The sequence below is a fragment of the Pseudoliparis swirei genome, chromosome 5 (assembly GCF_029220125.1).
Source record: "Pseudoliparis swirei isolate HS2019 ecotype Mariana Trench chromosome 5, NWPU_hadal_v1, whole genome shotgun sequence".
In the NCBI taxonomy this organism is placed as follows: Eukaryota; Metazoa; Chordata; class Actinopteri; order Perciformes; family Liparidae; genus Pseudoliparis; species Pseudoliparis swirei.
The window spans coordinates 23,763,727-23,781,652 of record NC_079392.1 but is presented as its reverse complement, the minus strand read 5'-3'; the positions used below and the strand labels follow the sequence as shown (position 1 = coordinate 23,781,652).

At 45.2% G+C, this 17,926-nt stretch overlaps 2 protein-coding genes across 2 annotated transcripts in view; one reads left to right on the top strand and one right to left on the bottom strand.

Moving 5' to 3' along the window:
• polrmt (polymerase (RNA) mitochondrial (DNA directed)) overlaps positions 1-2,891 on the bottom strand; it is a 49,096-nt gene extending 46,205 nt beyond the window's left edge. Inside the window, exons 1-3 of the mRNA XM_056413947.1 lie at positions 2,725-2,891; positions 1,797-1,892; positions 742-1,580 (exon numbers count right to left, since the gene is read on the bottom strand). Of these exons, the coding sequence (XP_056269922.1) occupies positions 742-1,580; positions 1,797-1,892; positions 2,725-2,866 (1,077 nt within the window). The 5' untranslated portion in view covers positions 2,867-2,891. The remainder of the gene's footprint in view (positions 1-741; positions 1,581-1,796; positions 1,893-2,724) is intronic.
• A 9,489-nt stretch (positions 2,892-12,380) lies between these two features.
• fgf22 (fibroblast growth factor 22) overlaps positions 12,381-17,926 on the top strand; it is a 28,286-nt gene continuing 22,740 nt past the window's right edge. The window contains exon 1 of the mRNA XM_056415062.1: positions 12,381-13,037. Coding sequence (XP_056271037.1) covers positions 12,641-13,037 — 397 coding nt within the window. The 5' untranslated portion in view covers positions 12,381-12,640. The remainder of the gene's footprint in view (positions 13,038-17,926) is intronic.

The following is a 17,926-nucleotide window of genomic DNA, read 5'->3' as shown; positions in this document are numbered from 1 at the left end:
AGAGATGCATTTTATTGGTATTTATTTATTTTTATTTATTTAACCTGGATAGTGTCCTAGCCAAGACAGCAGAAGCAAAGTTTGAGACATACAACATACAATAAAAACAAATATTACTATCACTATCCTAGCATGGGAGGACCATTCTTCTTGGCTGATACTGACCAGAGAGTCATATACAACGGAAAGAATGAGCACTATCAGAGAGCCTGAGGAACACTTGCACATTACCTCATCCACAAGTAAGTATCCTGAGGAAGGTTTCCACGAGTTATAATCAGTGCCCATGTAAGATGTACTAGGTTACTGAACCATTCAGCTTCATGAATTAGAGGATTCCTACTGGCTAAAACACCACACATTTGTTATATTTTAGGTGTAGCTGGTTCCAATCCATCTGAAACTAGAACGGGCACCCGGTAGAGCGCATACCTTCGCACATCACAAGATTGGGCATTGAATTATGAACATTTTGGCATTAGTTGCATGCCAATTGGATAAAAATTGACCGCGCTATGGTAAAAATAAGATTTTGACCTTTTCATGACCTTGACCTCGACCTTTGACTCGATCAATCCCAAAATCTAATCAAATGGTCCCCGGATAATAACCAATCATCCCACCAAATTTCATGCGATTCGGTTTAATACTTTTTGACTTACGCGAATAACACGCACGCATACAAATAGACGGCGATCAAAACATTACCGTCCGCATTTTCAACATCGTGGCTGAACTCACCTTCTTGGCCCACATCCTCATCATGATGTTGTAGATGGCCGTGTTCATGTGTCTCCGTCGACTCATCACTCGGTGCTGGCTGAGCAGGAAGCGCTGCGCCCGCTCGACGTCCCCGGTGAACACGCACGCCTCCAGGTAAGAGCGGATGCTCAGCTGCATGTCCCCGGATGCAGCACCCTCCGCGTCCTCCTGGAGGCGCTGCGGGTTACTCGACGACGTCCACTGGCTCACCTGTTGACTGAGCCTCCACTCCAGCTCCTCCATCTTGGCCTGCTCCTCGGCCATGACCTGGACTTCGATGGCGGACTGCTCCTGGCTTTTTTTAACGCCGACCGTTTTTTTAGATTTCTTCTGTTTCCCTGTAGATTTTGAATGCGTCGCCGTCCCCGCTGCCGCCGCCGCCGCCGTCCCCGCTGCCGCCGCCGTCCCCGCTGCCGCCGCATCTCTCAAAGTAACCGAGGCACGAATCTCGTCAGACAATTTCATGTTCTTAATCACGGGACCCGGGAGCGCCGAGATGCTTTCGCTCCCTTTAGGTCTGTCGCCAGGTTTCTTCTTGGCGTTCTTCTGTATTTTCTGATGGAGGCGCTGCTGTTTTTTGAGTTTGTTTTTCTTCTCCAGAGTTAGTTTTTGCATCCAGCGGCTGGGCTGAGATTTAGACGCCACGTTAAGAGTCTTTCCGGATTTAGGAATGTCAGTTTGGTCCTTAGGGGCGCCTCTGGGACCCTGGCCAGATAACGCCCCTCGTCCCGGAGAGGGGGCTTTGAGAAATTGTCCCTTTGCATGACGGACATCTAAAACGATGCCAGTTTGGAGTTGCTGGATCCTGGCCTCAAGCACTGAGGGAGAGAGAGAGAAAAGGCTAATTTAATGTGAGCAAACTAAACTACTGACTCGTCTAGTACTCTGGCATTTCACAGGCTCCACAGTAAACAGGCTGGCAGCATTCAGAGAGGAGTATACACGTATTCAGAATCAAATGGTAATCATTGATAACTTAAGTTACCATCAGGGGGCTTGAGACGCGCCATGACCTGCCGTCTACAATAACATACCGTTTAACAACTGGGACTGCTCCAGGCCACGTTTTTTAGCATCGTCTCTCTTGGGGACAAATGAAATATTTATCCTTTGAAGCTGCAAGCGTGTCTCTGGAAAAAAGAAAAAGAACACACACACACACACACTTAAAAATAAATACATGTGCCTCTTCTTTCTAAACAATAAGACCGTTTCAACAGCTCCGTAGTTCATGTCAACAGCTCCGTAGGTAGTCGGCAGGGTGGTCACAAATTGATCAGGTCGCCCTCTGCCGACTGTATTGTACGTTATTTAATTGTATATAAACAGAGCAAATGTAGTCGATCGTGGGGTAGTGGTAAGATCTACGACATTAAACTGTTTTTCCACCCAACGATATGACTTTGAATCCTGTAAATTAAACATTATATGCGTGTATATAACGCTATACATACATTTATTGTACTGTTGAGTTCTTCTACGCGACACACGTTTGCACAAAACAGGCTCCAAATGTGTCGATTATGTGTTTTGTCATTTTACCAACTTTATTTTAAAAGGAAGGGCAATTAGCTAACTTCCCGTTTCAACCCATAAACAACATGTGGACGCTTTCTCTCGAAAGACTCTCCAACGTCTAGTCCAGTATGTTTTGGTAGGTTTGACATTGAATTGTAGAATTAAACAATCAGGCATTCACGAGGACAGCTACGTGTTTTCTTGCTATTCTCAACAGCTGCCAGGTTTTTACGACAACAACAGACGCATACGGCTGAAAGTCCCCAGGTAACAGGGCCGCGGGTTAAACCGCAACACCTGTACTTCAATGACCGAACGTCAACTGTCACGAGCATCCTCCGGTGGACTCGAACAGGTGTCATACTCACGCGCCGACATAACAATAAGTAAGTGATATTCCTCGGACCACCGGGGGGGACTTGTCCACAGTCTCCTTCGGCTCACCTGATATTCGCCTCACCGCGCCGTTTCTCGTCGGCGCGCGCAGCTGACAGCGGTCCGCCAGGGGCGCGCGCGCGGCACACTTCTCAAATAAACTGCGACCACTCAGACGTTTTGCAAAGGCACATACTCTGAGGAGTGACATGTCGACATGTAATAACCGCGTTACTTCTGAGCTCTAGGCAGCCATCTTAAACGAGACCAAGCTAGTCGCAGAGGAGCGATGATCGCGGGCCCAGGCGTGGCCAAGGGATCGCAGATAAATCGAGCAGAGGTTATGTTTTGGAATTGTTCCATTATCTTGGTGGCTCATCATTTATGCGACTGCTTATTGATGTCATAATATCACCGGTTCAGCTATTTAGAGCTTAATGTTAGACACTAATATATATATATATATATATATATATAAATAAAGCTCAGGTTAATTTTGTTGTGAAACGATTACGTGGATACAAAATCAAGTCACATTTTCCAACTTATACTAAATTTAAAAAATAAGTTATTTGTATTGTTTCAAATTATATATATATATATATATATCTTTATTCCAGACTCATGGGTCCATAAAACAACAATCCACAAATACAACAACAATATATAAAATACAATACAATATGAGGACACCAGTCCGGCCATTGCAGCCAAAAAGTCACTCGGGATTAAAAAACATACAAACACCTGTTCCATTGCTTCCAGAAACAAGACAAATACCTGGTATCACTCAGTGCTTGGTCAGCCAAGGTTTTTATAACTACATTCTCTACATTTATACATACAATTCCTCAAAACAGCATGAAAAGTTTTATTAAAAAAGTATATAAAACAAATATTAATAATTCTGCTATTAGACATTTTGTTATAAGCAAGAAGAAGAAAAAAGCTTCCCTTCCACCTGTTTGCTTCTATGAAATTATGTTTGTGAGACAACCGGCATCTTGTTTACAGCCAGGTACTTTTGGGGCTTTTTTGTTTTTTATCTTGTGGATTGAGGACATTTTTAAGATGTATTTCAAGGGTTAACAATGATTAGAAAACACGTTTTAATTATCATCCACGTTATGTTACAGAAACTCTCTTTCTCTATATTTAAAGACAGAACTGCACTTATTTGTTGCTGTATATTCATCTTCTTCTTTTTATTCTTTCTTTTTTCTTTGGCCAAAATGAACTAATTGATTGCAATAGACAGGGAATTCTGTTTGGCCTGCAGGTGGCAGTCTCATCAAAGTCAAACAAAGTAGGACTAGAGGTCAAACAGGAGACCAAGGTGAAACCAGTGTCCTATACAAGCACCATGTTTGTGTCATAATTTGACAAAGTTTATATTCATGTGTTTTATTACACTCAGTTTGAATATAGGATTCTCAGAGATGTTTTGGTTATGCAACTTTCATTGATATAGATTATAGATTAGTCGAGAACAGAACAGATATGATCACGCTCACGTGTACCGGTTAGTTGTACCGGTTAGTTATACAAGAAAATAAAAGCCAGCACACATAATTGACTTACGCTTTCTACATAGACTCCTTCTTTAGACATAAAAATGTAATATCCAGCAGGGAAAGTTGAGTATTTTATTTGTATTTATTTTTTTACTAACCTAGGATGCAGCACATTAATGAATTTATCAGATTCTACCTGAATGTACACGTGCCAGTCTTAGCTTTTCATCTTTACACCCATGGCAGGTTATGAAAATTAAAAAACCTGATGTTATCAATACAACACAATAATATGCATACCTTTGAATATAATACAATAAAATACATGAATGCATTTCAAAAGTAGCAGATGTGTAAAAACAATTGTGTAACGGGCAGCGCCGGAGGTGATGTGATGAGACTGGTTGCAGGTTTAGTTTGTGTCTGTATAGAGTGTCCACCTTCAACAGGATTGATCACGTTATTAGTAAATGTATTGATAAAGTTATTGACAAAGCACAGAAATTGACACTAAAGCACGGTAAGGAATTGCAAGACTTCACAATTAAGGAAAAATACTTGTACGAGGCTCCATTTATTCCCATGAATGCTTCATTGCGTTTTTTATTTATTTATTAAAAAACTTTTTTTTCTTCCAGAAAAAAACTACATGGTTACAGAAACAAAAACAAGTATGGCCGCCCTAGAACTACAACAAATATGATTTTTTTTTAAACTCATACGGTTGTAAAACGGACATGTAATCTGAAGCGGGGTCGTGTGCACACACACACACACACACACACATACACACACATGCACGCATGCTGACTTTACCAAAGTACCTATTAAAGCCTTCTTCTTCTTCTTCTTTTTTGAAAGCACTGTCTTCTTTGTCTTTTGAGTTTAAATCGAGCGTGACTCCAGCTTCCCAAATTGAACGTAAAACTGAATGTATCTCATTCACATCCTCTCTACACACTTTCTGACCCCCAGCGGCGTCGGCCTCCCCCCGTCATGCATCCATAAAGCATTCTTAAACACTTTAGCGGCCCTTTGTGTCTCGGCAGGCTGGAGGTTAACACAAGCACTACTTGACAGTAGAGAGAGAGAGAGGGGTGGGGGGGTGGAGGGGGGGGGGGTCCAGGCAGTACATCTTTTCTCAGCGGAGGCGGCGGGCTGAGAGCACAGCGGTGGGTGTCTGCCGCCGAGATGTAGGTGAGGATCAGGAGGTGTTTGTTGCCACGGTTCACGAGCGGGGGGCCCCTTGACAGCCTCGTTTGATGTGGCCGGCCCCTGTCGGCGGCCGGCTCTTTGCGCCGGTGTGACAGTCATTGCCGGGTGAGTGACTGTCAATGCCTTCGGCCCGACAAAAGAGGAGAAGACAGGCATTCATGGGGCCTGATAATGGCCGGGCCGGGACAAGGCTGCCATTCTCACACACTTTGATCATGTGGATTCTTTTGCACACCTTTGTAGGGGCTCCCTATTTGTTTAACAGATGGAGAGAGAGAGAGAGAGGGCTGCTTCTTTCTTTTTTTTGATGGAGATACTTCTCCGTGAGATGCTTGTGTTGGTAAAAGCCTGTGTTCATGTGTGTGTGTGTGTGTGTGTGCGCACCACTTACATGGAATTAGTGACCTGTGGAAAAAGCTGCTTCTCAAGGAACTCTTCACGTGAGACTCCACATGTGTGACACCTGAGGGGTCATATTCACAGCTGAATTTGAAAACTCTCTTAAACTTTTTTCTTTTTTTGGGGGTCGGGGGGGGTACTTTTATAAATCACACCTCTGGGATCAAGCTGACACTTTCAGCCCATTAGCTCCTTTTTCATGTTTTTTTCCCTTTCTTTTACATCCTACTGTAAACTTCCAGAGCGCTGACTCGAGCATTGATTCTGAACAGTGTGCTCATCGCATCGCACCACTTTGTGCCCATTGCAGGGAAGACGAGACACCGGAACGGTTCCTTCTGCCTCCTGTTGACTCGCACGGCTCTCACCGAGGACGGATTCAATGGGAGAGTCCCTTAAAATGTCTTCAGACGCGTCACGCAGAGACAAAAAGAATCATTTGAAAGAATTACGTCGACGACGGCGCGTCGACCTCAACGATCGGACGAAACTGGCATTGGGGAGAGTGAAGAAATGCTGAGTCAGCAAAGTGCTAACCCCCCCCCGCCTTCCGCGTCCTGTTCCTGTCCGCGTGCCCTCTGTTACTTTCTGCTGATACATCAGATTAGCAATGTGGGGATGCTAAGCCACCACTGAAGAGTCTCTCTCCCCCCCCCCCCGCCCCCCCTCATCAAACACTATCAGACAGTTGGATCTCTGCTTGCTGGGAGAACTGGGAGGGCTGGATCTCTCAGAACTCTCCACCACGGCATCAGATAGACAAGCCACTTATCGTAATGCCCCCTGACAATAGACAATGGTCACAGAGGAGGACGTGCAAAGGGGGACGCGTCGTAGAGGGTGGTCCGGTCGTTTAAACCGGATGTCTGTCGGCCAATCGCAGCAGACCCGTGTGTGTGTGTGTGTGTCTGACACGACGACGCGGGGGTTGTCGCGTTGGGATTGCGCAATCGCTAAAAATTATGATGGAGGATTTACTGCCAGCGAAATGATACGAGCGAGATAGCGTCCTCACGCCAGTGCAGTAGAAAGTAGATTGTTGTATGGAGACTGTTTCATTTATAACCCTCCCCCCCCCCCCTCCTCTACAAACTGGCAGAGCGTCGGCGCTCTTAAAAAGCACGAGGTCACGGGTGAGCTAAAACACGACTGCAACAGCAAGAGGGAGAAGAAGAGAGACAAAGAGTTTAGCGGCGAGGCAACACAATTAATAATAGGGAGCTATTACTGAGGGATTGTCAGCGCGAGGAGGGAGGTCGGGTTTCAGACCCTTTTGAAGACTTTGATGGTACAAAACCGGCCTCATTATAGAGATATTATCTCTATTCATACACTTACAGAGCCGCTTGGATTCCTGCTGGGAGAGATTAGGTTCCTCCACTTGAGAACATCCTCCGTGGGTGCCTGGCTCACAGAGCGGTGTTCTCAGCTCGGGGGGGGGGGGGGGGGAGGGGGGCACCCCGCCACACAAGTCCGGACCAAAATATCTCTTCAACTACGTGATGGATTGAGCTAAAAAACGTCATGGTCCTCAGAGGATGAGGCCTAATGGCTTTGACCGCCTGACCGGCCCTCGGACGTCTCCACGGGGATCTCACTGCGGCACCGTCGTCGTGGCAAATTGAGAATTTGTGCAATACTTTGGTTTTTGTGCTTTAATATAATGACGATCAGTGTTAATTAGCCTAATGTTAGCATGTCAACAGGCTAAATACTTAGCTTGTGTTAGCATTCAGCTCCAACTACCACTGTACCCGGTTTCCTACTACATTACATTCCCATACAACTAAACTACACATTCAACTATTTTTAGAAGGAAAAGTATTTTTTTTCCTGGATTACAGTCATTTTAAACACCTGGTTGTTGATGTTTTGTGAGATAAAGTTACAAAAAATATATTTTATATAACATCTTAATATTATTTAGTAAACACATCATGTTTTGGGTGAAGTTATTTAAATTACAAAGGTCCCAAAAGGTGTTTCTTTTATCTGCCTGACCACCCATACGTCCATTCCCACACAACTAAACTGAACTTTCAACTACTTTTAGAGGGGAAAGTATTTTTTTTTTCCTGGATTACTGTCATTTTAAACACGTGGTTATTGATGTTATGTGAGATGAAGTAAAAAACATTTTTATTAAATGTATTGTATTATAATATTTAGTAAACACATCATGCTTTGGGTTAAGTTCTTTAAATGACACGAGTGTTTGTTTTACCCGCCTGACCACGCATACGTCCTCCTTATTAAAAATGTATTTACAACAAAATGAAAGTGAATCCAGGAGAACATACTTTCCCTTTAAAGGTAATCGACAATGCCGTGCCATCTTATGGGAATGTCCTTTTTGGGACATAGCTGCTATATAGCGTTCATGTTTTTTTCCCTCCATTTTTCTCGGACCCGTTTCCGATCCACGTAAATAAAAAAAGTTACTCAGGGACTTGATTATGAATCGTGAACTGGGCATGAATCCAATCCATCATCACACGTCACAGAGTTGCAATGGCCTAACCCTTAAAAACGTCACATCCTCCCCCCTTCACATCAAAGGAACGCCATACGGCGGCGAGAGATACGGCCGTGACGCTCAACACAGGAACACATTCTGCTCGCATTGAGCTCATGGCCCAAACATTTGCTTCCAAGACACCGAGGAGCAATCTGCTGCCACATCTGACACTCGCATGGGACCCGAACTTTGTTGTTGACCTCAGGGAGCACGGAAGACGGAAGATGTTTGAGACGTTACATCGAAGTGATTGTATGATTTTAATTACTGGGGGGGGGGGGGGGGGGGCAACTGGAACTTCCTGGGGGCTTCCTGTACTCTTTTATTTAGAGTTTATAATCGACATGTGGAGTGTGTTGGGACTATTAGCTGGAAGCATCATTTCACTTTGCATCAACGAGGGAAGAGAAGGAAGCGGCAGCTCGTGATGTAACGCGTAGATTTGACTTGAATTGCATAATTACTTCTTCTCAATTTCCAACCGACTCGTTTACCCAGAGTTCCAGAGTGCCGTTATTGTTTTCAAATTTTTTTTTTTTTCAATCGTGAAGTAAAAGGCGACTGTTGCCCAAATGCTTCAAATAAATCTGTTAGCGAATACTATTAAAGTGATGAAAGAGAGAGAGAGAGAGAAAAAACAACCAATGGCGAGCCAAGCCTGCAAACACTCAGATGTCCTCCCGAAAACCATCTCCATGTTGTTGTACTTGTTGAAGACGGGGAAACCAGTTCCTACATCGCTTAACTGAGAACACGTTCTCGATAATCTCTTCCACCAAAGACGGCAGACTTCCGAGGACACGAGACGAGAGGACGAGAGAGAGAGGGGATAAAGAGAGGAGAGAGGAAGTGAACAGACACGGCAGCGTGGATTCATTGAGGGTGAAAGACTGATTTTCTTCTTCTTCTTTTTTGACGTAGGGAACCACGTAGATCTGTGCCGAAAGTATAGCTTTGATGAGGAGAGGCCGGTGGGCACCGGAAAATAAGAGAAGCAGAACATACTGGCAGGTAGACAGGAATGGGGGGTGAGAGGGGAGGGGGTTAGGAGATATTTCTTTTACGATGGGAAGGTTTAAAAAGGGGCAAGCGGGACAGCAGGTCTGTGGTGGGGGGGGGGGGGGGGGGCCGTTAACAAGCTGGGGAGTGAGAAGCGACTGTCGCCCTCTCTCGAGCGCACACTCCTCACACACACCTCCAGCGCCGGACAAGCGCGGCCTCGGGCTGCCGGCTGCTAATTGAAACAGGGACTCTTATTAAAGAAGAAGGAAAAAAGAAAGAGGAGGGAATTGCCACTTGAAAGCTTCTGCATCTTCTCTTTCTCTCTCCGCTTCTCTCGCTTTGAAATTGTAAAAAGGGGATAGTTTGTACATTTTAGGGAAATGCATTTATTTCAAATGTAATGGTTGTCGCTTCCGTCCGCGTATATCCGCCCACAGTTTGTGATAGTGTGTAGTAGTAGTGTGTACTTCAAGCGCCACAAACTGCATGTGATCCGGAAAAAGTGAACTGGACGCTCGTATCGTGCATGTATTTATTGTGTATGTATTTATTGTGTTTGTATTTATTGTGTTTGTATTTATTGTGCATGTATTTATTTTATATGTAGTTATTGTGTTTGTATTTATTGTGTTTGTATTTATTGTGCATGTATTTATTGTATATGTAGTTATTGTGTTTGTATTTATCATGCATGTATTTGTTGTGTATGTATTTGTTGTGCATGTGTTTGTTGTGTATGTGTTTGTTGTGCATATATTTGTTATGTATGTATTTGTTGTGCATGTGCTTGTTGTGCATGTGTTTGTTGTGTATGTGCTTGTTGTGCATGTGTTTGTTGTGTATGTGTTTGTTGTGCATGTGTTTGTTGTGCATGTGTTTGTTGTGTATGTATTTGTTGTGTATGTGTTTGTTGTGCATATATTTGTTGTGCATGTATTTGTTGTGCATGTGTTTGTTGTGCATGTGTTTGTTGTGCATGTGTCTGTTGTGCATGTGTTTGTTGTGCATGTGTTTGTTGTGCATGTGTCTGTTGTGCATGTGTTTGTGTACTGTACGCTCCATCCTCGTCAAATAAATAATGAAACAAACAAAGGAACTCTTCCTCTTGCCACCATCTGGTTTTCTGGAGCCAGCAGGCAGTTAGCTTAGCTTATTAAAAAAAAAGAGGTAAAAACAAATGAAACCAAATCAGCCCACCAGCACTTCTAAAGCTCCCGACTTTAAATATTAGATCTGGTTTAATTCATATGCACACAAATCAGATTATATGTTGTTGCTTTATTGTGTGTGCGTGTTTTTTTTACAGGGGTTATGTGCAGAGTATTTCTTGGACAGGACCAACTGGTTGCATAATTTATTTATTTATTTAGGTCTCATTCACATGAACGATGGAAAGAAACAACTCTTAGTGCATTTTTACAACTTTTAGGATATTTAAATAAGTGTTCGTACTGGGTGTTAATTTACAGAGGAACAATAATCGTGTTCCCATGGGAACAGGTCCAGCATCATGTGACAGACACTGACGTTGTAATTCCACCGTTTGGCCACTATGTGAAATTTGCTTACGGCGCTCATGGGACTTTTAATACGAACACTGTTTATATTGCAGCTTCTTATATTTATCGCATAGTGACATTACTCTTCTCCTTTATTTCCCCAAAAATTCTAGTCATATAGGATAACAAAAAACGTCATTACATATCAATAATGCACAATCAGCAATGCCCAACATAAAGATTCATCGCGGTCAACCCGACTGAGCTTTATTGCCCTAATCAGGTTCATTACGCGGCTTGTTAAAATCAGACACGAGTGTGTGAAGTCACAAAAAAAAAGGTGTTCTTCATTTCCGCCCTGTTCCCCCAAACTGACCTGGCAAAGATCAGAGAAGGTGTTCCAGTGAAAGAGTAACGCAGGTGATCAGAAAGTCTCTCAAGGCTTCATCTGGACTAACTCCGCCGACACTCCGGCAACCTGCTCTGTGTTTGATGATTTAAATCAGCAGCGGCAGCAGCAGCATGAAAAAAGGCTCCCTTAATTTGCCACATGTGGCCAGAAGGAAGAAGGGGGAAAAAAAGAGAGCGAAGGTGTGAAAAAAATGAATGAAAAAAAGAGGTTTTTTTTTCTCGAGCTGGTTCACTGGACAGTAATGGAGGTGATTTGACCGTGTTGCAAGAAGAAGAAGAAAAAGGCTTCACTGTTCAGATCAAGGGGAGACGGCAGAGGCTCTGGGGTGGAGGAGAGCGGATGTAAGTCTTTCCAGGTGTCCGTGACGAAGAAGAAGAAGAAGAAGATCATAAAAATCATCAGGTGAAAAGCAAATGACTTGTTTTCTCACAGGATAAACTTCTCGAAGAGAGAGAGAGAGAGAGAGAGGAATAGAGGAAAAGGGGACGGTGCTCGATGCGAGGGCTTTCTCGTTTATTTGAAAATGGTTATGAATGAGTACCCAGGCCCCGCCCCGCCCACACCCCCACCCACCCTCTCTCCCCCCCCCCTCCCCAGATGCTGGCCCTGCCCAGGATAAAATGCAGGACGACTCGGCCGGTGCCTCCCCAGAGGAGAGGACTGACTGACTGACTGCACACAGCCGAGCGTGAGGCCGTTCACTTGCTGCTCCGCTGCCCCGTGCTGCAGCTGACACACACTCGCTGGCTGCCGCTCACTCACTGACACACACACACACACACACGCACACACTCACTCACTGCCAATCTCTCTCTTTCACTCTCTCTCTCTCACCGGCTCTCTCCCTCCCATACTCGCTCACTCCCTCTCTTTCTCTCTCCCTTTCTCCCAGTATCACACACTCGCACACACACTCACACACACACACTCTCACACACACTCAGTCAGTCACCAACCCTCCTCATTCAACTCCCTCTCAGCCACGGGTCAGCAGCTCAGACAGGCACCTTGTTCCTATTCAGCTGGAGAGAGTAGAGAGAGCATCGCAAGGTGCACACACACACACACACTTGATAAATACACACATCCACACACACACACACGCAGACAAACACACACATGCGCATCTTCAAACAGCCCAGGACTTTTATCCGCGGTACGGGGACCTCAGTCCGAGGAGGAGAAACGAGGACCGACGCCGAAGAGGAACTTTTTTAAGGTGGATCCACAAAACTCTTCATGAGAGGACCGGACGGCCAGAACCCAGACCGGAGATGACCACCGGAGACAGCGTGTAGCTGCAGGAAGGCCAGTGGATCCAGAGGATCCTGGAGGATCTCTCTTCAGGACTCCCACCACCACCACCTCCACCATCACCAGCATGCCTACAGCTTCCACATGGTGCACCTTGGGAGTCTGACCCACCATGTGCAGATGGACGCCGTCCGTAGCTCACCTCTGTCCTGAACCTGCCCTCGGCACCACCACCACCACCATCAGAACCACCGCCAACGCCGCCGCCGCCGCCGGGCGACCTCTCTCCTCACCCAGCGCCGCCTCCGTTCGCCTGGCATGCTTCACCTTGCTGCTGGTCACCGCCGGCACCGCCACGGGGGCCTGTCCCCCCGGGGTCGGACACGAGGCCCTTCAGTTGCTGACGAGCGGCATCAACTGCTCGTGGACGTTGGAGAGGCACACTCGCAGTTACAATCACCTGGAGGGCGACGTCCGACTGCGGCGCCTTTACTCCGCCAACAAGTTCTTCCTCTGCGTTGACAAAACGGGCAAAGTGGACGGCACACGGCGGAAAAACTACGCAGACAGTAAGTGCATCTAAGTCGTGTGTGTGTGTGTGTGTGTGTGTGTGTGTGTGTGTGTCGAGTGTCACCGAGAGGGCAGGATGCCCTGTGACGTGCTTACTTTTATTTCTATATGGCCGGACTCTCTTATCTGTCCACCTTTTTATAGAAGTTCATAGGGATATCCTGCGGTTCCATCGCCCCGCCGAGCTATTTGTGTTGTGTTTTGAGCACGAGAGGCGCGTTGCTAAGAAGAGAATACCCCAGTGTGGATTTAGACTCCTCCCGGGACAGCTGGCACGAGAAAAGCTTTGACTCGAGGAGAGACATTGAGCATCAGTTGGCCACGCAAACTGGGCGTGGAAAAAAAAAGAAAAGAAAAGCTTCAGTTTCACCGGGGATCAACTTGTCAAAACTGTGACGAAAGTGCATCAATTGTGAGTAGCAGGTGGAAACGGAAACACATTCCTCCACGGACACACACACACACACACACCGGTTCATAGTATGTTTTTGTCATAAATAATGAGACTTAAAAGTTGCATTTTTTAAATAGCATCATGCAACCTAAGCTATTTATTGGCTATTTGCTGTTAGGAGGCAGCGCCCCACGGTCGTGCCTCTGTGCGACAATTATTCAATATTCCGCGTTCCGCATAAAGCCGCATAGGTTGTTCCGTAGCCTGTGCCTAAACATGTGCTTCAGGGGACACCTGAGAAGAGGCTGAGCCTCTCCGGCGCGTCCATCAATGGGCGTCTTTCAGATGCTTGACCAGGTCAGATGAGACGACTCTGGTCACCATCTGACCTCCCTCTCCATTAGTCACCGGCTGACTGACTGGCTGACTGGGCTGGATATAACCCTGAGAGACGCTTAAGCCTTTTGACTGTAATATTTATGTATTTTTTTCTTCTCGTTAATGCCTTTTTTTTTTATACAAGTGTGGGTGAGTCAGAGTTTTTCCATACGGCTACCGGGGGCCCGGAGCAGCTGCTGCGTCCGGCTAACGGAGGCCGGCCAAGTCTGTTGCCACTGTTTTCAATAAACTCCGGGATGACATTTGTTCACCTGTCGGGATTAGTCACCTGGCAGAATAATTTTTAGAAACCACACACACTGGTAAGAAATTCAAGTTGAGAGATGAATTATTGCCAGCGGGGCTTCCCAAAAGTTGGGGAACATTATTCTCTCTCGGGGTGGTTGTCAGCTACTATAAAGCTACCATAATATATATCACTCCCGAAACGTTGCATGAATTTGACACCTCGGTGGTCACGCAGGAAGAGCGGTGGCAACACGAGGTGTGTAGCAAAAGTGAAGGCTGAGGATCCGTGACAGTCGTGCTTTTTCTTGCCATACTCATGTCACTGTTAATGCGTTGGTGGTTGCGTTAGCAAAAAAAAAAGGGCAGTCCCCTCAAAATATAATGTCCTCATACATTTTAGCCATCAACCGCTCATTTCCTTTGGTGGAAAGAACGATTCTATCTGCTCAACCACACACACACACACACACACAGGGAAGGGTTTGTGTGTGTGTGTGTGTGTGTGCAGGCAAACCAGCGGTCGTGTATAGACCGTGTGGTCGGGTCTGTGGTTGCGCCTCACAATGGGGGCAGATCTGGTTTAAGGCCGTTTTGAGGTCTCACTCACTGTTTCTGTGTGTGAGGCTACCGTTACTGGCGTCACGTGGAGGAGGCTTTCAATCGGACTTCGAGCCTCCTGACCCAGACGGGTTCTTGATACCGATACGGTGGGCACGCCGTAGATGAGAGCGGCGGGTCAAGCAGGAAGTTGTGCATATTTAATGAAAGGAGAAGGGATCGCAGAGGGCGACGTCGCCATTCGTCTGACACAGGAGACATTTTTTGTTTAGGACGATGCTGAAATATTTGGTTCCATCTCAGATATTCTCAACCACTGGGTAGGGGACCTCAGTGTGCCTTCTAGTGGGCCGCAGCGGTACTGCAAAATGGTTAAATGACCTTACATTTTTGGAAATTTATAAAGCTTTGTTGCATCTAAATCTACACAGTAAATACATTTTAAAAAACCTAGTACGATATAAATGACCGTTTAAGTTTGAATATCACCACGTCAACCACGACACATCCCCAACGGGTTTCGTTTGCTAGCTAACGTTCGTTAATGTGAAACAGAAGAGTTATAGGGGAGACATAACTTCAGGAAATATGACTCTGAATATAGTGCTGGGTGAAGTTATGCATCCTAATCCATATTTAGGTAATAACAGCTGACATATTTACAGCCTATATTATGTTTGATTCTCATTTATTTGGGATGGCATCCATTGCTTCCGTCCATCCGGGGAGAGGGATCCTCCTCTGTTGCTCTCCTGAAGGGTTCTTCCCTTTTTTCCCCGTGAAAGGTTTATTTCAAATATTTTTGGGAGTTTTTCCTGATCCGATGTGAGGTCAAAGGTCAAGGATGTCGTATGTGTACAGATTGAAAAGCCCTCTGAGGCACATTCTTGATATTGGGCTGTATAAAATGAACCGGATTGAATTGAAAATGGCGGTCCTCGAACTCGTCTTGACAATTTGAAGAGAACCTTGAGTTACAAAAAGTCCAATCTGATGCAAAAGCTTACACAGCGTTCAGGGCGGCGGCCGTGACACCCCGACGGCTCTGCCCGCTGCACCCCGGCCCCTCACCTCCACCCCCACTCAGTTTTTTCCAGCCCCAACTCCCAGCTCCCCCCTCTCTCTCTCTCTCAGGTGCAAAAACAGTTGGAATTAGTCAACAGAGGCTCTCTGCTAATTGAGGACGGAAAATATTGTATCAATCCCAGCGGGGCCGGGGGCATGGAACAGCTGAGGGAGAAGGGGCGGGAGGGGAGGAAGACGTTGAGAGATGAGAGAGCTGGACACGTGTTGACGGGAGATAGAGACACATGCAAAAGAAAACGAATGGTAAATGAATGTCTTGTTTATTGGTTTTGCCCTTCGGGTTGGAATAATCTACTAGTGTGACATGCGGAAACGATGCGCGACAGCCATTAAAATGCTGCTGACGGGCAGATTAGAGATTAAATGTCCACTGATTGATGACATTTTAATCTTCCATCCGTAAGACAGGACAGGCTGAACGTGTATCAGTCCCATCTCCAAAATGTTACGAGAAAGAAATGTCCTGCTTTGTGAGCACATGTACGGAAAAATACACGCACACACACATATTGAAGATTCAGGTATCTGCTGCTTAAAAAGAAAGAAAGAATAAAGCAAGTTTTTACGTTGACATTACTTTCGTTCATCGCGTTTGTTAATCAACCCAAAAAGATGGAAATCTCGACGACTCGACTACTATCTGACTTTCAGGCGTTGAAACCACTCACTCTAAATATAGATCCATCGACAACTAACACCCCCCAAGTTTCCAAAAATAACTTGTTGAAAGAGCCACAAGAAGAGACAATCTACAGAGCTCCGAGGGGCCGAAGGGGGGAAGGCCCCTGACATGTTTTCCTTTTGACCCCGATGGGCAAGGCAGAAAATGACGAGGGGAAAACAAAAAACACACCCAAGTGTTTACGAAAAAAAAGCTCCAGAGGCAGGTACGCATCACATCCTGTCCCGGGTCATCGGTCATTGCCTGCTAATTAGACAGCAGCACAACAGCTGCGCGGGCACGCCCAGCAACCGCTCCGTGATCAATCGCAAACAGCTTATCATAAAGCGAGTAGAGAACCTGGGGAATATGCTCCATGTCACTAAAGTCAAATTCAGTGAAGGATGATTGAAATTGTACGACTTTATTTACGAGCTTGTTTTCTATTTTTTGTTCGTGGGTGTTGTTTTTTAAAATATGTATTTCTACGTTTCACTTTTTACATCTCTTTTCAAAAGGGTGTACTGTTAAATTGCGTGTGTGTGTGGAGGCTTCAAAGGTTTGCGACAACCCGCTCACCCTGAGGAAATAAGGTCACCTCACCGCGCCGCTATAATCACAGAAGTCACAGCCGTTGCACCGGGGTGTGTGTGTTGTGTTTACCAAAATTTCCCTCGGGTGTGCAACATCTCGCCGTTTGATGTGAGAGTTTTTCCGAGTTCACGAGCGTATTTGACTTGGACGGGGGACCCATAGGGAAGAAAACCTTCCACCCTGCCCTGAAAAAAATGTTGTGGAAATTATTGAAACTTGTTTTAGACAGGGGAAACTGTCACTCGCCAAGGAGAGGCTGACTCCGACATGGAAACGATGAAAAGAGAGGACGGGCGATGCAGACGGATGACTGGATCCAGAGAATATAGGTTTGACCAGTTCGACCGGGATGAACATTCATCTCTGCAAAATCTATTTAATTCATAGGTCAACTGAACTTAACCCTCCTGTTACCTTTAGGGTCAATTTGACCCCATTCAATATTTAACGTCGGTGTTCTTTGGGGTCAATTTGACCCCAGGCTGTTTTTCACTGTGTTAAACATATAAGAAATATCAACTTTTTTTATATATTTAAAGGGCTATTTAGGTAGTCAACAAACAAACATAAAGCACCTCACACTTAAACGTGGGAAACAATATTAATTCTAATCATTTTCTGGAGGTTTTAATTGCTGGGGTCAAATTGACCCCAAGGGTAAAATATGTTAGTAAATGTGAAGGTAACAGGAGGGTTAAGTATGGGAGCAAATACTCATACGCAGGAGATAGTGTAATTATGTACCACTTGTGAACACTCGTATACCTTAAAATACCTTCAAGCTCTTGTTAAATACTCACCATTTTATTTTACTAAAGCAGAAGACACCTTCAGCCAAAATTAACATTTCAAGTGAAATTAAATGAAAAATATTTCTTTAACCCTTTTTCATATTGTGCAACAAACCAAAAGAGAGAAAAAAGAATAGAAATTATCGTATTTTTATATCAAAATTCAAGGAAAAACTC